Source organism: Gopherus evgoodei, chromosome 24, assembly GCF_007399415.2.
Source record: "Gopherus evgoodei ecotype Sinaloan lineage chromosome 24, rGopEvg1_v1.p, whole genome shotgun sequence".
NCBI lineage: Eukaryota > Metazoa > Chordata > Testudines > Testudinidae > Gopherus > Gopherus evgoodei.
In genome coordinates, this window is record NC_044345.1 from 11113209 (window position 1) to 11133608 (window position 20400).

Genomic DNA, 20400 nt, shown 5'->3' on the forward strand with positions numbered 1-20400 from the left:
TTATAAACAAGATTTGTGTGACTTTTATTCTGATTGGTGACCCCAGAGATACATTCCACAGTCAGAGTAATCAGAGCACAGGTGACAGCTACAGCCTAGCTCCAGAGCTGGGCATGCAGCACTGCTGGCCAGCTAGGGTCAGGGTCAAGCCACAAGTCAGCCAGGAACAATGGGGTCCCTGCTGCTGTAACACTGGGGCTAGCTCCAGGTGCAATGCACGTCCTAGCTCCTCCACCCCTGGTGAGAGCACAGCACACAGCTGCTGCTACCCCTCAGGTGGACGATCAGCTGGCTGACAATGCCCTGTCCCAAGTCCCGGGGTGACAGGGCAGGGTATTGCAGCCCTTTCTTCACAGCCCCAGCTGGGCAGCATTCTGCCTCCATCCCAACTACTGGTGCCTCGGACATCATGTTACTTGTTTCCTTACTAGCACAGGAGAGTTACTCAGACAATACAGACAGCTCTGCAGCACAAGCACAGGATTAGAAACAAGACACTTGCTAACAGGCCTTACAGCTGAGCAGCTAGATGGAGCCCTGCAAGGGAGATTTTTGGTCCTAAGACTATTGACAGATCAGCAAGAGCCACTGGCCTGGGTACCTGGAATGCAAGAAGTGGGTTTGCTGCTTCAGACAGAGCCCCAAGCCCCAGGGAGGAGAGATGTGGCTGGCTGCTAGCCGCCATGGCTTTGGCACTTGGCTTTGATGGAAAGGTGGGAAGGGGCAGCCTTGATTGGTCCCAATATCAGTCTAGACAGTCATTTGGTGAGTATGGAAATGGAGTTTGGTCCCTACAGAACTAGGGTTTAAGTTTAGGGGAGTTCTGGGTCTTGCACCCAGTGTGCAATATTGGGGACAAGGGTCCCCCCTGGTGCTGGAATGGGGAACTTTGAATGAAGACTTTCAGGGCATGAGGACCTGGCAGGTTTCACTGTGGCAGTTTGCAGAGGGTGTTCAAGGCACCACTCCCCAATATTCTAGACTGTAGACAAATATATTAAACCCTAGAGAGGAGGGGGAAGGGATGGTGGAGAGGAAGTGCTGTCAAGCTGGGCTGATCAGAGGATCTGGCGTGGCATCCCATAGCCTGTCATGCCTGCTTGCGACGCACCTCGGTTGGTGCCCATCTGCAGCCCAATCACATTCTGACCCTCCTTCAGCTTGTCTTTAGAGAAGTCACGGCGGTTCTCCTGGGATTTCCTGGGGGTGAGGAACACATGAGTCAGCCTGGAGGGGTCATAGGGAGAGCTCCTGGGTGGCACCTAATGGCTAGGCAGCATTGTGTGCTGAAGAGGAGTGGCCCACACTGCACTGTGGAAGGGAAACTGAGTGGGGCCCAGTGACAGCTCCGCCTTCCTTCTATTGGCTACACAATGGGACCTTCCGGACAGTCAGGCTGGATGAGCCAACACCCTGTCCCTCTGTAGAGGGACAGAGGCCTAAGTCCCCAAGCCAGTCACAGACTGAGCCCCAGAATCCCTCTTGCAGGTGGGGGGAGGGGGCAGCAGAGCACTGGGAGGGGCTTGTATTGCTTCTAGCACTCCTGCCCAGCTCCACTCCCTGCCTGGAGAGTAGAATCCCACTTCTAGTGGCTCCAAGTCAGCTAAAGACAGGGAGCCCCAAAGCTGGCTGCTCCCAGGGCTGGGCCACACCCGCTTGGCCTGACCACCCACCACTTTGGCCTGAGGGGCTGGTTTTCTGTTACTCTCAGCAGTTCAAGAGCCACTTACTTGGGGAACCAGTTGGGGTCTCCAACAAACAACCCATCTTGCTTTGTTACAGCCAAGCCCCCCAGGTTCATCAGGGTCCTCTGCACACAGGCCATGTTCTTTCCTGGCAGGGCAGAGAGCCCATGAGTGATGTGCTGCGGTTTATTCCTAGGTGTATTCAGCACAGAGCCCAGGCAGCACTTGGAGGGGGTCAGTAACCCAACCCTACCTGCCAGTGCAGCCTGCTGCTCATCTCAGTTCACCCCCAAGCTCTCTGGTCCACATGATGGGCCACCTGTAGAGCCCTGGCCAGGGTTCAAGATAAGCAGCCCTTCCAGAGAATGGTGGCAATACCATCCCCCTCTCCTGGGTCCAGGCACAGCCTTTGGATGTGCCAGGCTGGCTGTGTTCGGCAGAAGCATCTGCTGACCCCCCTAGCAGGTGTAGAGCCTGCTGGGAAAGGGTCAAATGAGCTCTGAACTCAGAGGCAGGAGACCCACTGCCCCACCCAGATACAAGGGAGGCAGGAGAAGATCTAGGACATGGACTGAGTCACCCTGAGGAGGATCCCCAGGATAAGCAGAGCCTGGGGAGGCAGCCTTCTGCTGATGAAGTCACACCCCATGAAGGGGGTGAGGGTGAGTTTGGATTTCTGCACAGCACAAGGGCTGGTTCTAGGGCAGGCTGCTTGTGTGGAGCTTCCAACTCAGAGGTTCCCTGCTCCTCCCCATCCTAGGGGTTAAGCCTCCCTCATGAGCCAGGGCAGTATTGCGCCAGGCCAACCCTTCCCCCAGCTCTCCCTACCTTCCCAGAGGTCCACAGTCTGGAAGATGTCAGTGGGTGCAATGCCATATTGCTCAGCAGCCCGCAGGAACTGGGAGATCTGTTCCATCTGCTTGAAGGCCTTGTTTGAGGGATCAGTGTTGGCAACAGGACCCTGGCCCTTTGGGTAGAGGCTGTTGATGAGTTTGCAGAGCACCTGGGCAGGAAGAAGGACATGGATAAACCCAGGACTCAGTGTTCTGAGCTGGTCTCAATAGCAGTCTCCACAGTACCCTGTATCTGGGCACAGGTCCATCCGCAGGGGTTACTTCAGGGCAGAGTTCCCCCTTGTTAGCATAGCCAGCATGTGCCTGGGAGTGCTCCAGCCCTGCTGGGGAAAGCTCAAGGGGCAGTAGGGAGGACCTGATGCCTCTGATCTATAGAGCTGTGCTGTCCCCGCACAGAGACCCTGGAGGATGCTTGTATCTCACTGCCCCATCAAAGAGGGGGAATTGCCTGGGGCTCCAGCTCTCTGGAGGGGAAGGAATACCCCAGCTCATGCAAGAAAGTCCAAGCTGCTAGGGCACATGGGATCCTTCCACCCCAGTGATACTTACTGTGCCATCTTTCAACCACTCCTGGAATTTCTCTTTCCCGGGCTCAGGTGGCTGGATGCCCCCACACTGTGCCAGGATCCACTGGGTGAGGATCTGCTCCAACTCTGGATCATACTGCTTGTCAATCCTCTGCTGAACCTCCCAGCTGAGTCCATAGGCTGGTCCCCTGTTTGCCATGGCAATGGTGCAGTGCCTGCAGGGCCAACAGACAGGGCAGGTGAGTGAGATGCCCTCTACAGTCTGAGCCATGACACGGCAGCACAGGCTGGCAGAGCCAGGATCCATCAGCCAGACGCAGCTGGCACCAAGGGCTCAGCCCCTTTGGCCACCCCAGGGCAGAGTTGATCCTGGCTGGCTGTGGATTAGAGGCTGCCCAGGGAACACCCCCACTGCTCTACTACAGTGGGGCACACATGCCAAAGGCCAGGGACAGAGACCTCCCCGTCTTGCAGGAGGCAGCTCTGTTCTGCAGTCCCAAAGCTAGGCCTTCCCAGAGCAGAAGCAGCATGAGCTGGGGCTGGTCACAGAGGGGTTGCAGCATCCTCCCTGCAAGCCAGCTCCACAAGCAGTGGGCACCCAGGCTAGTCAAGGAAGGATCTGCATTTGTACCACTCTGCATAGGCACAGCCAGAAAGCCCTGTCCACTCCCCAGCAAAGGTGCACATGCTCTAGGCCCATTTCCTAGTGGGGAGGAGAGCCCTGGATCTGTGCTTGCAGTGCTGGGCATCTCCCATCCAGTTCAAGACTTCATCAAGCCAGCAGGGAGACCCTGGGTTCAGCTGATTGAGCTCTTGAGATCCCAGCCCCCAGCACAGCATCCTGCACGCACCCTTACACCTTGTTCTCTCCAGAGGGGAGAGCACAGCAGTGCTCCTCCCTTCCCTGCAGCTCTGAGCCCCAGTAAGTGCTGGCCTATATGAAGTTGTGCTGATGCCAGGTTGCGTCCCCCTTCCCCAGGGTTTGCAAGGGACACACCATGACAGGGCTGGCACCACCTGGTGTGCCTTCCAGATAGAGGAAGCCCCCTACATCCCCTGGCTGGGAGCAGACAGGAGTAAGAGCTGGGACCACCCCACCCATGGAAATCCTGCATCTAAGCAGATCGGGGGCTGACTGAGCCTGCAGAGGGAAGCCCAGCACCCAGGTTCTGCCCACAGACCAGTCACTGCATGCAGAGAAACACTCCAAGGAGCCACCCACTTGTCCCTCCACCCACGGGACTGTCTCTGCTGGACCCCATCACAGCACAGGGTCACTGAGCACCCTGCAGTGCCCATCACCAGCCCAACAGGCCCTTGCTGCAGATCAAGTCTCTCCAAAGACACTCCCAGCAGCCAGCTCCCCACAGCGTGGGACATGCCAGCGCCAGAAGCAAGAGGGAGGCTCTTGTACAGTTCCCTGGGCTATTGAGCCAGTCTACAGGGAGGCCCCACCCTACAGCTGACTGTCAGGGGCATTGACTGGAGACTCTGCCTTCTGGCAAGGGGCAAGGCAGAGGGATGTGCTCCTGGCACTCATCACAGACCCTCCCCCAGCCCAGGGCTGCCTTTTTGGAAGGCCCTTACCCCAGAGTAAGGAAGCGCTGCTGGGATTTCCTTTGCTTTAGAGGGACAGTGAGACCTCACCTGCTGTGTGACAGGGATGGGCTCCAGACATGGCCTCCCCCTTCCCACACCCACTTCCTGCTTCTGCTATTCCAAGACTGGCTCCCTTCAGCTTTTGGGGAACTGTAGCGTCAGCACCAGTCAGGGGCACCTCTGCATTGTGCCCAGCAGAGCATCATTCAGATTCAGCATGTCAGCACCTCCCCTGCACCCCAACCACACCCACACACACCTAGGGGGGAAGCCTGCTCTACATGGTCAGGGCAGTTGGGATTTCAGGGCAGGAGAGGAGATGAGAACATGGTGGATCAGGACTGTAAAAGAAGCTGCCGCTGCCTTGGCTGTGGCCGGGACCAGGCTCTCTCCAGATGGTGGGAAAGTGCCTGCCCTAGAGCCAGTCTCTCCCGCCCATCCCATACACTGGGTGCTGTATCAGGAAAGTCAACAGCCCTGCCGTCCAGGCACATTCCAGCCCTAATCTCTGGAACGCAGTTGTGTCGGGGCCAAGCAGGACACGCCAGGGCCTCAGCCCAGCCCCAAGCTGCCTGAGGAGCCCAGCAGCTGTTCTGCAGGGGCAAGGGAGCTGCCCAGCTCCACAGGCTGCTATAGGGAGCCTTAGGGGGAACCGAGGCCCCAGGCCAGGGCAGAGCCTCTGGCTGGAGCTGCCAGTCCAGCCCTTCACTGGCTCTCAGCTGATACCCCATGTAAGGGGATAGGTGCTGCCCCCTCCCTAATTGCTGGGATGGTCAAGGTCAATTCCACTTGTTCTGCTCCCTCTGCCCAGGCCAGCTGGGGGCAGGCTGGTGTCTCAGACAGGGGCAGGCTTTGGGGAAGAAGTGGGATGAATGAGCTGCAGCTCTGATACAATCCATCCCATTGCTCCACTGCCTACCTCTAATCATGCTTGCACCTCTGGGTGAGGCCTGGGCTGGAGTTCTCAGCCAGGAGACCTCATTGCCTCTGCAAGGGCTGCCAGCATCATCATCACCTGGAGCAGGGGAGTGTTGCTTGGCCAGGCAGTGACAGGTGCTATGAGACAGAGTGAGACTGCAAGTGGTGCCATACAACAATGCTGCACTCAGCCAATGGCTCTCCTAGGCAGGAGAGCCTTGGGATTCCTGCCTCAACATGGGAGTGAGAAGCTGAAAGCTCTGTCCCTGGTGCAGGCTGAAAATAGAGCAGCTGTAGGGCTTCAACACAGGACCCTGGCATCCATAGCATATGGGCAAGATGGCGGCAGATGGGGCCATGCCCAGGAGCTGTGGAGGAGAAGGCTGGACTGTAGGGAGGGCAGCTGGTGGTGCTGGGCAGGGGGCAGGCCCCTGCAAGGATTGTGAACATGAGCAGTTGTATTGTGGCTCCTGGAGGGAGCAAGCAGCAGTATTTGATGTGCCAAGCCTGGGTACCCATCCATGCCTATAGAACAGCTCTAGCAGAGTCATGGAGAGAGCGTGCGTGCAAGCAAGCTGGTCCTTGCAGGGATTTCTGGCCCATGCTGGACACAGTGGGCAAGACAACAGCCACCACCCTCTAGACTCAACCAGGAACCAAAAAGCCCCAAACAATCCTGCCAGGCCAGGCCAGGCCCCTCTCCCCAGCCTTGAGGCAGGGCTGAGCCAACAGCCCTCACCATGACTCTGCACCAGCATTTCCTGGACAGCAGCTTATCACCCTTGCAGGGCACTTCCTACCCAAGCAACTCCTCCCCGCAGCATCCATGGCAGGCACCACTCCCAGGCACCACCCTGGGAGCAGGAAGTGGTGGGGGGGCTGCAGGGAAAGTTATTTCAGCTCCCCACCCATTCTACAGGAAGAGGCTCCACAGGGGCCAGCGGGGAAGGAAATAATCAGCATTTGCTGGTCCCTGACCTGGTGCCAGATGGGAGCAAAGTCTTTCCAGGGATCCCCATTTATAGAGCCCCACTCCTCCCTGACCCCACTGTTCCCTGCCCACTTTCCCAGCAGCTCAGTCAGGGGGAGCTTCTTATAATCCTGACCCTCAGCTGGTTGAACAAGGGAGCAGCACAACCTAGAGACACAGGGGCACCCAACAGGCTGGCTCCCCACACCACCTGTCACTATGGAGCAGACCTTGCAGGCCCCCGGTGGACCCAGCACCCACTCATCCTGTGGAATGTTTGCAGGATTGGGAAATGGCTCTGAGGCCCAGATCACGTGGGGGAGAGGAGGGGTGAATCACTCCCAGCCAGGGACAATTGCTATTGAGCAACTTGGTAATTTAATCATGTCTGGAGATTGTCAGTAGTTTGGCTCCCTCCAGCCTCCCTCCTTATCCCTCAGTGTCACGGTGAGACTAGCAGCTAAGAGGAAGGGGCGAGGATGCCATGGGTCAGGGATACTGCAGCTCTGGGCACCATTCCTGGGGCAGGAAGCAGACCCTCCCCCAGCAGGTCTGGTGCCAATATGGCATGGGTGGGGTGGGAGTGCTCCCATGCACCCATCCAGGCAGGAGTTCCCAGGCACACACAGGAGGGATGGGTGCTATTCCAGAGCTGGAAAGCCATGCACTCTACTTCCCCCTCCCTTCCCCCAGCTGCAGATACCTGGGGAAGGGGCCTGAGCCTCTGTGCTAAGGTGGCCTGAAATGCTCTTTCCAGAGAGGTATTTGAGCAGTCAGGGTGGGTGAGGGGTGGAACTGGTAATCTCCTGAACCCCCAACACTGGATCCTGCCAGGCCTGGGGCTGTTGGGTTTCACTATTGCTGCCCTGAGAACTCACCCAGCTTGCTGGGCACAGGGGAAGGTTTGAGCCACCCCCCAAGCTTGTCTGAGAAAGCAGCTGCAGTACAAACCTGACGTCCCACTGGCTCTGTTCCCCCAACACCGGACTTACCAACCCTTCTCATCAGTGGCCCCTGCCTGCCTGCCTGCCCTTGGCAGTCCCCCAAACCCCAGCCACAGCCAGTGCTCACCCCTGCACCAGGTGTGTCTGTGGAGGACAGCCACTACCGCAGAGCCAGTGTTACTGAGGCAGAGACCATCTGCCCCCAGTGAGGTGCCCACATGGCTGACAGGTTGGAGGGGGAACCCAGCTCAGCAGCAGTGGAATTGCTGCTCTGGGTCTGCACCCTGCCTCTGCAGTTTCCCAAAGCTGGCAGGTCTGAGGCAGGAGAGCCAGTCTCAGGGGTGCAGACACAGCCAGCTGGGAGCCCTTCACACAAAGGAGCCAGTCCTGAGGGCTCCAGCCCCTCCCTGCCGCATGCCAACTCCCAGTCCTCTCTGCTGCAGGCAGCTCCTTCCAGTTCAGAGCAGCTGGCCAGAACCAGCCATGCAGTGGGAAACAGATGTGGCAAGTCCTGTCACAGCCTGGTCCAGAAGCTCCTCAGGTTGCACTGTGGGTTGTGTGTCCCCCCCCCCCCCCCCCCCCCGTGCAGGGAGCCCAGCTCTTTAGGCAGGTCTTGTCTTGAGTGCTGGCTAGGAGAAGTGGGCAAGCTCACCGCTGGGTCCCAGCCTGTTCAGGGGGCAAGAGCAGCCAGTCCACTCAGGATGGGCAGAGCCATAATCATCCTCCCAGGTCAGACCTAGCCAGGCTCCAGGCAGTCACTACAGCCTGGTGTCCACCACACTCCTCTGTGGCATGCAGTCCGGAAACACAAGCATACAGCGCCCATGGGGGTGGGGGAGATCTGGGGCAGCACTGCTGGCACCTTCCCTACTATATCAGCTCTGCAGAGACCATCTCATGCCCACACTTGCACCATGCAGGTTAGACTGTCAGGCAGTACTCCTGGGAAGCCAGCACCTGCTCAGTGCTTATGCAGATCTAGCTCCTTTCAGGCACATGCTCACTGAACCATGAAGGGGCCATTTAACAGGAGGCCAGATGCTGCCTGACTCTGCTCATCACTGACTCACTGAGCCAGATTTAACTTCTACACCCCCCATTAGTTTCACATTCTCAAGCTCAGGACAGTCCAGGGCATGTGGGAACTCTGCCCAGTCCAGCCCTTATGTGGATGCTTTAAGCAGGAATGTTCTCAGAAGACGGGGTTTGGTTTCCCTACAGTAGGGGTTACGTTTGTTTGGTATATGCCAGGCCAGTAGTTGGTCATAAACTGGACCTGAGCCAGGAAAGGAGGTGCTGCCACCAATTCTCCAGTTCATCCTGCCGGGTGTTGAGAGCTGTTGGCACAACACAGCTTTGTCCTAGCATGTAGGTTTCCTTCTTCCTGACATCATCTCATTTCCCAGAACAGTCCCTACCTGTGAGCCATCACAGCCATGTGAGCATGCTGGGGGGTTAGATGGGGAGCCGGGCTGCCTCAGCCACACAGCCAAGTGCATGGTCATATCTAGGACAAGAGGATGTGGTGCCCTGGCAGACTGGGCAGCTGGCTGGCAAGCAGCTAGCAGGGACTTGGTTATTCATCATGCTCCCTTCCTGAACACATACTCCCCATGTGTACATGGGACATAGGGACAGGATGGTCATTAAGCAGGATGAAAAGGGATGCTACAAGCTGCACCCCAGCCCCCTCCCACACCCAGATCCTCCCCTGGCTAGTAGAATTTGACTAATGAGCACCCCCTGCCCCAGATGCCAGATAAAGCTTTCTGTGTTTAGCTTCAAAGTGCTCAGACACCAACACAGAGGCAACATCCTGTACTAAAAGATCTAACCAGCCAGATGAGCAACATCAACCAATGACTGGAAACTGAAATCAAAGAGCTAATGGAAAAGCAACCACAGATTAAATGAAGGTAATTAGCCACTAAGTAGATTGGCAAGGGATGTGGGGATTCTACATCACATGGAGATTTTACATTAAGCTCAGCTGGCAGTTCTGGGCTGGAGGCAAGAATCCTTGGCTGGGAGGCTCTGAGCTGTGCTAAGCAGTCACAGACTGTATGACCACAATGGTCTCTTCTGGTCTTTAAATCTAGGCAAATGTTGCTTTAATTGAGTCCCAGCAGGATCTTGTTGTCTGGAGAGCATCAGGCTCCACTGGCCCATTGTTCTCTTGCAGTCTGGACATGGGCAGCAAACTGGACACCATGCACAATTAGACTGGGCCAGTTGCCTCCAAGCCAGTGTGTTATGCCACACCCTTCCCTGGAAACATGGGCAGAGGCCGTACCTGTCCCCTGAGAGCAGCCACTGCTAGAATCCACAAGCTGGCTGGAGATTTGTTTGCATCATTTACATTCTCTGGGTACAGACATTCCCTCACTCATTTATTTGTGCTTCAACCTGCCCCCAAGTGGGACCTATAGGCACTTTGAGAAGCTGATTGAGGGCTGTCCCCAGAGCCCCCCACGCCAAGCCTTTGATCAGTCCTTGGCAGACAGGAGGGGTGGCTGAGCACCCCAAAGGGTCAGAGCCCACTTCCACTGCAGCTCACCAGCACGAGTGCAGCTTCGCAGAGTTAGAGCAATTGTGGGGAACAGCCTGCACTGGGCCCGTGGCTCAGACAGCAGCAAGAGGGCCGAGAGGGAGGAAGAGCACCACACTTCCCATAAGATTAGTGGGACAGACTCTGGTGCTTAGCTAGAGGCTCTTGGCAAGGATTTTCTGAGGACAGGCCCCAGAAAAGGTATGAAGGGGGATTGGAAGGGCCCCTGCCCAGGTCAGTGGCCCTACCTGGGAAGCCACAGAACAGGTAGCTGAGCTTCTGGAGAGTGGTTGCAGAGAGATCAGGCCCAGCCTGGAGTGGCTGTGAAAGGCAGCTCCTCAGGAGCATTAGCAGCACTGGGCTCCAGGCCAAGGATCAGCAGTAACTGAAATTGGTGGAGACAGGCCTGATTTCCTGCCACAGATGAGTCTGCTGGCGACAGGAGCACTCTCTCTGCAGGGGGAGGCTGGAAGACGAGAGACAGCCCTGGGGGAGGGGAGAGGATGCTACTGAATCCGGCAGAGCAGAAAGCAGCCACCAGAGTTTAGCACCCAGGTGGCCAGAAAGCGATAAGCCCTCAGGGGAACCGAGACACACACACACACACAGGGAGGGCAAGTTGCAGCTGCTGAAATCACCACAAACAGGAAACCCTTTGGAAGTGTGGGTGGGTCCCTGGGGATGTTGCCATGGCAACACAACACAAGCCAGCCACAGACCCAAGGGCACCAAAAGTGCAGGGTACAGACATTAGGTCCCATGAGGGCAGCATGTTCATGTGGGCACATCAGAATACAGGGCTCCACAAGGCATCTGGGCAGACACCCCCCACATGAGGGGCTCTGGCTAAGCTGCCAAGGAGGGGAGCAAGCCAGCAAGAGGGTACAAGCCCCACGCTGGGCCATTGGGCAGAGAGCCTGGCTGGTGAGCAGCAGCTCAGGATAGGGAAGGAAAGCCGCCCCCCAGGAGTTTGGACCAGCTCTGTTTTGGTCTGTCACTTCCCCACCCTTGAGAGCCCAGGGGGAGGAGCTAGGATTACCACCTGGTTGGTGCCAGACCTGCCTGGCCAGTTTTGTAATGATTTGCTAATTAAAAAAAGTGGATTAAATTAAGTGTGGCTCTAAAGATTAGCTATCCCACAGTACTGTCAAATGTACACAGTTTCTGTGTGAGGTAAGGATGCTGCAGTCTTCGCACTTCTGCAGTTTAAGAAATTGGTATCAATCTTCTCTGTGTTCTCTAGACACTATAAGTGCAGTTGAAGGGAGGGGGGTTGCGGAGATCCCTTGTGGTTGGGGGTGCAGCAGGCTTACTTGGGGGCAGTGCTGATAGTTTTGCATTTCAAAAGGTAGTAACTCTAAGAGGAACCAACAGAGCCTGCACTTTCAGCTGTTGAGACTGCCAAGGTGTGGGGAGGCCATGACCCCCATGGGGGTCAGGAGGAAGAAAGGGCCCCACCATAGAAGCCACACTACTCACACCCCTCCTCCTGCCACCCCCACATCCACTCACTTCCAGCTTATGTTCTGGAGGGCACTGACCCTGGCTTCAGCTGGGAGGGCCTGCAGCACCCAAGCCGCAAGGAGACTCAGTCATGTACACACTGCAGCTCTCTTGGCTTTCAGGTCAGCTCTTCAGAGCTTGCCAGCTTAAGGGGGTGCTGTAGGTGGGCTAGTGGGGGAGGCAGTAGGGACTACTGGGTGGAGGGGAGGAAAGTCTCTCTGCTTCTCCCCTCCCACCCCCCAAGAGCTGCAGATTCTCCCTGCTCAGAGCTTGGCCATCAGGATTAGCACCTCCACCCAGGAGCGCTCTTCTGGGACCCTAGTCAGGGCAGGGCTGCTTGCCCCAGCCACTCCAGCCTGGAGTTCCCAGAACTGAGCACCCTGGAGGAAGGAGGAGGATGTGGTGGCCTTCACAAGCCAGATCAGCATCTCGTGAAACTTTAGAAGGCACCCCCCCACCCTTCAGGGGCTCAGCCAGCTGCAGAGAGATGCTCATTACAGATGGGAATAAAAATGCAGGCTCTGCCTGCTCCTGGAGAGCCACCAGCAAGCAGCAGGTCGATTCACATGAACAGCAGCTGCTGTTTTATAAGGCAGTTTCACTTCATGGAAGCCCTCAATTCAGCTGTGAACAGATGCCCATAAAACATTCCAGCTCAAGAGCACAGGCTGTTAACATGGCTATTAATCTGTTGCCCCAGGACATGCTGCCGCCCCCTGAGCCTTCGCAAGCCCAGGCCTGCTGTACCTCAACATTGGAGCTTGCCAAACTGGGAGCTGGACAAGGCCTTTTCCCTCTGTTAGAGATGGTGAAGGCAGGGCTGTTACATGTTCCTAGCCATCAGGCAGCCTGGGACCAGAGAGCCCATCCTGCTTCCAAGCACCCATCTGGATTTGCTGCTGTCCCACAAGAGGTGTCAATAAAGGGTCAAAGTGATTGCTCTAACCCCCATTCATCCATTACCTGCAATAACCTCTTCCTGACCCCAGAACCCTGCACAGAGTGCTAGTGAAGGACAAACCCAGGAGCCAACACACAACCTGTTGCTAGGACCAGTCCAATTCCACAGCAGTGTCATTGGCTCAGGAGGCCATTCCACAGGAGCCATCTACACAGCACTGGAATCACTTCCACTGTGCCACTCCAGTGGCTGCGGTTATATTGGTAAAAAGGTACAGCTGCAGCCCCATCATACAGACTAGCTATGCCAGTAGGGGAGGTACCTCTAAACCAGCAGCACAGCATAGCATCCACTCTGGAGGACTCTGCTGATTTAGCTACTGCAGAGCCCCACCCTATCCAGAACAGCTCCACTGCTACAAACAGTCTGCTAGACCACTGGTTCTCAGCCTTTCCATGCTACCGTCCCCCTTTCAGGAGTTGGATTTGTTTGCATAACACAAACTTCCCCTGCTTAAGAGCTACTTGCTTACAGAACCAGACAAAAATACAAGTGCCACAGCCACACTATTACTGACTCATTTTCAGTATATAAATATAATTACTTACATTTCAGTGCACAGTATATAAAGCAATATAAACAAGTCACTGTCTGTATGATATTTTAGTTTGCACTGACTTTGCTGGTGCTTTGTGTAGCCTGGTGGAACACTAGGCTTTTCTAGATGAGTATCAACCCATGGGTACACATCCCTAGTTGTTAACTACTGCATTAGACCAGGCCTTGCTTGCCTCTCATTAGGGGCTGCCCAAGCTCTTCAGGGAGAGATTCTCACACCACACAGAATATTAAGGTTGGAAGGGACCTCCTCAGGAGATCATCTAGTCCAACCCCATGCTCAAAGCAGGACCAATCCCTACTTCCCAAATGGCCCCCTCAAGGATTGAACTCACAACCCTGGGTTTAGCAGGTCAATGCTCAAACCACTGAGCTATCCCTCCCCCCAGCCTAAGAAAAGCAGACTGGAGGCTATGGATGAAGTGCAGCCACCTCCCACCTCGCTGAAGTGGATATCAGGCATGGCCACACCCTGACCAGCCAGGGCAGGAGGGAAAGGATTTAGGAGCTGAAGAGCTCACTCATTATTTGAGCTCTGGGTCAAAGCAGCATTAGCCTACCTGAGGGACCAGCTGTGGCTGTTCCAATGGGCCCATCCCTCAGGGGAGGACAAAGGCCTCATATGTCTCCACCGCTCACAGCCATTTTAGAATCAGAGTGCTGGAAACGGACCAGCGTCCAGGGAATTGGGTCAGACCCAGAAGCGCTGCTAGTTTTTCCTTTTCTGGAGAAGAGGGCCCAGGCTGGGAGACTGTTTTGAGCATGAAGTCGTCAGCCCCGCACTGGCCTTTGTAACCACTGTGCTGCTTGCCAAGCTGGGGAGCTCATGGCAGCCAGAGGAGAGCAGGCGTGATGCCAGGAGCAGCAACACAAGCAACCACTTTGCAGAAGTTCCTTAATTTCTAAGTTTGTTGTAGCAACAGGCTGCGAGCTCCAGCAGAGAGGTCATGATCCCCGATGAGACAGCAGTTTCTACACTAGAGACCCAGACTTTCCCCACAGCACCCGAGCGCCTTCGCCAGCGCCCTCCCAGAGATGGGCGAAGTAGCTGCCACACCTATTCAGCTCCCGGGGGGGAGTGGGGGCGCACTGGTTCGCTCGCTCCAGCCGAGAGAGATTTAACAGCACCCTCTGCCCCAGAGCCTGCAAACAAGGGGTCCTGGGGCAGCCTTCGAGCCACCGAGCAAAGCCCCCACCCAGTAGCACGGCCGAGCTCCGGGTCCACACCTCCAGCCCCAGGCACACCAAGCCAGGAGCTCAGCCCAGCCCCAGGGTAGGCCGGCCACCTGCTGTTTCGACATGTGGGAAGCCTGCGCCGGGACCGCGCCCGCTCGATCAGCCCGCGGGCCCGCAGCATAACGCTGGCTGCGCACTAGGGGCAGGCAGCGCACCTGGCCCCGCTGCGCGGCCCGGCAACCGGCTTCCAGCAGCCAGGACCCGGGAACAGCCCCACACGCCGGCCGCTTTCACTAGGACACAAACCCGCCAGTCCCGTCCAACCGCGGGGAGCTGCCCAGGGCGCGGCACCTACAGCAGTTCCCGGGAAAGGGGGGGTAACCCCCGGCCCTAAGGGGCCCCGCGCTGGCCCCCGAGCGTGAGACAAAGGAGGTTCCCCCCGCACCCGGCCCCCCCCTTCCCTGCATGGAGCAGCCCCGGCCCAGAGCCCCGAGCGGAGGGCGCCCCACCCAGCCCCGGCGCGGCTCTGACCTGCTGGCGACGGCCTGGAGCTAGAGCGATGCGATGGGGCCGCACCCAGCCCGCGCGGCTATTTGAGGGCTGATGTCAGCGTCCGGGGACTGGGGGCGGTGCCGGGGGAAGGGACTTAAAGGGCCGGGAGGCGCCGGCCCCGCCTCGCTGCGAGGCGGGTGCGGTGAAACCAGGCGCCCTTCAGGGCCGGAGCAGCCTGAGTTGTGCCGGGCTCCAGGCGGGAGCTACGTGCTTTGAACCTGCCTTTAGCAACGCTGCGTTCCCCTATCCTGGGTCGAGCCCAGCCGCCCTCACCCCTGCGGCGCCTTCCGGGGAGCAGTAGCGGGAAGCCCCCGGGGAACCCACCCAGCCTCCTTGCACATTTCCCAAATCTGGGGATTTTTGAGTAAAATGTTTTGAATGAAAATTCCTAATTTCCCAAGTTGAAACATTTTACTCACAAATCCCCAGGTCCTGGGAAATTTCCCAGGATACGGATGTACTGTAAAAAACATTATCTGGGAGTTTTTCACCAGGTTTGGAAAATTTTTACTGCTAGGTTGGGAAAAGTTGGCCTCACAAGATAGAAGCACTGCCTCCTCGCCCTGGAGGCCAGGCTGCAACTGTCAGTTACTGACACACACCTGAGAATATTGTAGCTTTTCACAGCCCCCAGGCAGGGGTCCAGCTACGATCCCCAGTCACACAACTCTGGGAAGGCAGGATCAAGGTCTTGGCTCAGCCTTAACCTCCCCCCTACTTCCATGTTTTGAAAAACCAAGCTCAGAGAATATTCTACCCACGCTCAACCTCAGTTCTGCCTCTCCCCCTCCCCCTCCCCCCATGAAGGGGGGTGAAAAAGTATGTCACCTGCCTTTTGGCAGAGGGTGGTCCCCCCGCCCCCGGATCTGGAGGAGATATGCAGGAGGGTCACAGCCTTCTACATGAGCCTTTCCTCCCCAGATCTGACCGATGCCGAAGCTTGCAGAGTGATCTGGACTGAGCTCCCAACGGTCAGAGCAGGCAACCAGAACCGGATGGAGCTGCCTCTCTCTCTGGCCGAGCTCTCAGAAGCCCTCCGTCCCATGCCCACCAATAAATCCCCAGGCATGGACGGGCTGGCGCGTGTTCTGGGACATCCTCAGCTTGGACCTAGTCACCGTCTGAGCCGAGTCCTTGAAAAGTGGGGTCCTCCCTCTCTTATGCAGGCAAGCTGTTCTCACCTTGCTTCCAAAGAAGGGAGGCCCCCATGACCTTCGGAAATGGCATACTGTCTCACTCCTCAGCACAGACTATAAGGTCATAGTGAAGGCCATCTCGCTGCAGCTCGGCTACATGCTAGCAGACGTGGTCCATCCCGACTAGACCTACACCATCCTGGGCCAGACCATCTTTGACAATCTGTACCTGGTTCAGGACCTCTTGGAGCTGGGGCGTAAGGATGGTCTGTCGTTTTCCTCCTGTCCTTGCATTCGACAGGGTGGACCACAGGTATCTCCTGGGCACTCTGCAGCTGTTCAGCTTTGGGCCCCACTTTGTGGGCTTTCTCCAGGTGCTGTATGCCTCTGTGAAGTGTCTGGTCAGGCTCAACTGGACCCTGACTGAGCCGGTCAGCTTCGGCCCCATCTCAAGTCAGCTGTACGCTCTGGCGATCAAGCCCTGCCTCTGTCTCCTCCACCGGAGGTTGACGGGGTTGGTGCTTCGGGAGCTGGAGCTGCGGCTGGTCCTGTCGATGTATGCCGATGACATGCTCCTTGTGGTCCAGGACCTGGGCAACCTGGTTGAGGTGGAGGCCTGCCAGGTGATTTACTCGACAGCCTTCTCCACCTGGGTCAAGAGCTCTGGCCTGATGGTCGGGGACAGGTGGCAGGTGAGCTCCCTTCCACCCGTGCTTCAAGCCATCTGGTGGAGCGTGGGTCTGCTGCTCTATCTCAGTGTTTACCTTTTCGCCATGCATCATTTTCCACTGGAGAACTGACAGGATTTGGAGGCCAGGATGGGTGAGTGGCTGTGGAGATGGACAGGACTGCTCTGGTGTCTCTCCCTGTGAGGGAGGGTGCTGGTGCTGAACCACCTAGTCTATCCATGCTCTGGCACCGACTCAACACCCTGAGCCCAGCCCCAGAGATCCTGGCCCAGTTCCAGAGGGTAGCTCTGGAGTTCTTCTGGCCAGGACTGCACTGGATCTCTGCAGGGGTCCTGAGTCTTTCCCTGGAGGAGAGAGGACAGGCCCTGGTCTGCCTTCATAGCCAGGTCCATGTCTTCTGCCTCCAGGCCCTACAGAGACTCCTTTATGGTGCAGGTAGTCTGGCGTGGAGCATGCTGGCACACACCTTCCTCTGCTGCCTCCGAGGGCTCTGATATGACTGGTGGCTCCTTTTTCTCCACCCGAGGGGCCTTCCAGGAGACCTCTCAGACCTGCTGGTCTTCTACCAGGACCTCCTCCAGATCTGGAAGTTCTTTTCAGCAACCAAGTCCATTGTGGCCACCGAGGGGTCGAATCTCCTTGTGGAGCCCCTGCTACACAACCTCGATCTACATGTGCAGGCGGCAGAGTCTCCCTTGGTGCGCTGGAGATTGGTCCTGGCAGAAACCACCAGGGTTGGAGACCTCCTGGACTACGACGGGGGGACTGGGTAGATCCCCAGGTGCTTGGTCAGCGCATGGGACTCTCCACCCTTCTGACCCCGCTGTGCATAATCCAGGAGCTGGGGATGGCCTTATTGCCCATTTCTCTCATCTTCCTGAAGCAGGCCTTGCAAGAGGGACCTCCCTGCCCACCCCTCACCCTGGGCTGTCCGGACCTTTTTATCAGGCCCTTGTTCCACAAGCCCCCCCTCCCGCCTCCCCACTCCCATACTTCGAGCCAGCTGTGTGCCCTGCAGCCAGTTCACTTACGAAGGGCACCAGGGAAACAACTGTACATGCTCATGCTCCATACGTTTCATTTCCTCACCCTTGCATCCCACCCCGACACCAAATGGTGGGACTACTTACTGCCTGTGCAGGGTGAGGAGCCCCAGTGGGCCAGTATCTATTCCATCCTAGTCCCACAGCCCACCGGGGATCTCTGTTGGTGGCTCTTTAACGGAGCCGTGAGCGCAGGCGTGTAACCTGGCACGGTTCACCCCCATTCCAGACGCCTGCCTCTTCTGTGGCATGAGGGAAAACCTGGCGCATGCCTATCTCAAATGTGCCAGGTTGCAGCCCCTATTCCAGCTCCTCAGCAAGAGGTTCTGACTGCACTTTCCCCCACACTTGTTCATTTTCTCACACCCTGTCCGTGGTCCCACAAAGTTGTGAGACCTTCTCATCAACCTCCTCCTGGCTCTAGCCAAGGTCGCCGAGCAGTGGGCGCTGTCCGGGGTCCTCTGCTCAGTGTCACCATCTAGTACTCTTGTTTTGAACCTCTGACCACCATTCCTGACCCTGTTTTTCATTAGTTGTCCCTGTCTTCATTTGAAATTTGGGTCCAGTAGTCCCTCCTGCTAGGCTGAGGGAGGGGCCTTTAGAAAGGGCAGGCGTGCACCCGCCCACCTCCTAGGTTTTTCCAATAAGGCCTCTCCCTGAGGGGGAGGGCACCAGTACTGAACCAACTAGTCCTGTTCATGCTTTGGCACTGGCTCAACACCCTGAGCCTGGCCCCAGGGATCCTGGCCCAGTTCCAGAGGGTTGCTCTGGAGTTCTTCTGGCCGGGACTGCACTGGATCGCTGCAAGGGGTCTTGAGTCTTCCCCTAGAGGAGGGAGGAAAGGGCCTGGTCTGCCTTCGCAGCCAGGTCTATGTCTTCTGCCTCCAGGCCCTGCAGAGATTCCTTTATGGTGCAGGTAGTCCGGCATGAAGAACGTTGGCGCATGCCTTCCTCTGCTGCCTGCAAGGGCTCCGATATGACCGGTGGTTCCTTTTTCTCCACCTGAGGGGCCTTCTGGGAGACTTTTCAGAGCTGCTGGTCTTCTACCAGGATTTCCTCCAGACCTGGAAGCTCTTTTCAGTGACCAGGTCTGTTGTGGCCACTGAGGGGGACAGACCTCCTCATGGAACCCCTGCTACACAATCCCGATCTACATGTGCAGGTGGCAGAGTCTTCCTTGGTGCCCCGGAGGTTGATCCTGGCAGAAACCACCAGGGTCAGAGATCTTCTGGACTACGACAGGGGGGCCTGGGTGGATCCCCAGGTGCTTGGTCAGTGCATGGGGCTTTCCACCCTTCAAACCCTCCCCTGCGCACACTCCAGGAGGTGAGGGAAGCCTTATCACCCACCTCTCGGGTTTTCCTCGAGCAGGTACTGCAAGAGGGTGCTCCCTGCCCACCCCTCACCCAGCACCTCCGGACCTTTTCATCAGGCCCCTGTCCCACAAGCCCTCCCAGCCCCCTCTCTTCCACAATCCGAGCCAGCTGCGTGCCCTGCAGCTTGTTTGCTTCCAAAGGGCACCAAGGAAACAACTATACGTGCTCCATACATTTCACTTCCCTGATACCAAATGGCGGGACTATCTACCACCTGTGGATCGTGAGGAATCCCAGTGGGACAGCCTCTATTCCACCCAGGTCCCACGGCCTGCGGGGAATATTGGTTGGCAGCTCCTTCATGGAGTCATGAGCATGAGTATGTACCTGGCATGGTTCACCCCCATTCCCCAGGCTCCCTAGACAACTTTGAGGAGCAATGGATGCTGTCAGGGGTTCTCTGCTTGGTGTCCCCCTCTGGATCCCAGTTTTGAACCTGTGACCTTCACTCCTGACCCTGTTATTCCTTAATTGTCCCCCGTCTTCATTTGGTTCCTGGATCCAGTGGTCCCTCTTGCAAGGCTGGAGGAGGGGCCTTTAGATGCGGGCAGGTTTGTGCCTACCCACCTCCCAGGATTTCTCATAAGGCCTTGCAGGCTGAAGGCAGCAAGCATCTGAGACAGAGAAGTGCTGCAGGCAAAGACCTGGAGAGCTAAAGGCAGCTCTGGTGGGCTGCAGGGATCTGCAGGCTGGGGCCCTGAAGCAAGGGCAAAGAGGGTGCTGGGGCCATGGGGAAGTGGCCCAAGGAGGAGTCAGAGGTGGCACTGAAAGCAGTGGCCATCTACAGGGTCCCTGGGCTGGGAGTCGGGACCCAGATTAGTGGGTGGGCCTAGGTCCCCTCCCCCGCTCACCACTGAGGAAGTGGCTGGACTGTGATACTATCCCCCCCCCCGAAGCAGGGAACCAAGAGCATAACATGGCTGGAGGGCTGTGTCACTGAAGAGAATGCTGCAGTCCTGGGAGTGACGTGGGTCCCAGAGCAGAAGTGATGGTGGCAAGGCACCACCAGAAGGTGGTACACTGGCAAGAAGAGCTATCTATGTGACAGCCAACAGGAGGCACTGGAGTGGTGAGTTGCACCCTGGCACATGTGGTGGAGAATGCGGGCATTTGGTTGCCCCTGAGGGAAGAGTGAGACTGTTTGGCAGCTGCCTCGATAGAAGGGGAGTTTGGAAGACTATTAAAGGGACTATGGAGCTGCTGTGTACAGAGGCGTTTTTGGCGGAAGGCAGGTGTACCTTCCCAGGATGGACTTCGGAGTTGCTGCTTCCACTGAAGGGGGTTGAAGAGCAACCAAGGGGGGATTCGGGCCCTGGTGAGGCAGACCCACTGTTGTCATTGATTTTCCAGGGAGGCACAGA

At 57.1% G+C, this 20400-nt stretch overlaps 1 protein-coding gene across 1 annotated transcript; it reads right to left on the minus strand.

The window, feature by feature from the left end:
* On the minus strand, window positions 1–14877 carry TAGLN2 (transgelin 2). The gene is made up of 5 exons (XM_030542069.1): window positions 14775–14877; window positions 3089–3281; window positions 2514–2688; window positions 1731–1833; window positions 1–1200 (listed from the first exon to the last, which is right to left on the minus strand). The coding sequence occupies exons 2-5, from the start codon at window positions 3263–3265 to the stop codon at window positions 1059–1061; spliced, it is 597 nt and encodes a 198-aa protein (XP_030397929.1). The 5' UTR covers window positions 3266–3281; window positions 14775–14877; the 3' UTR covers window positions 1–1058.
* Between the last annotated feature and the right edge of the window lie 5523 nt (window positions 14878–20400).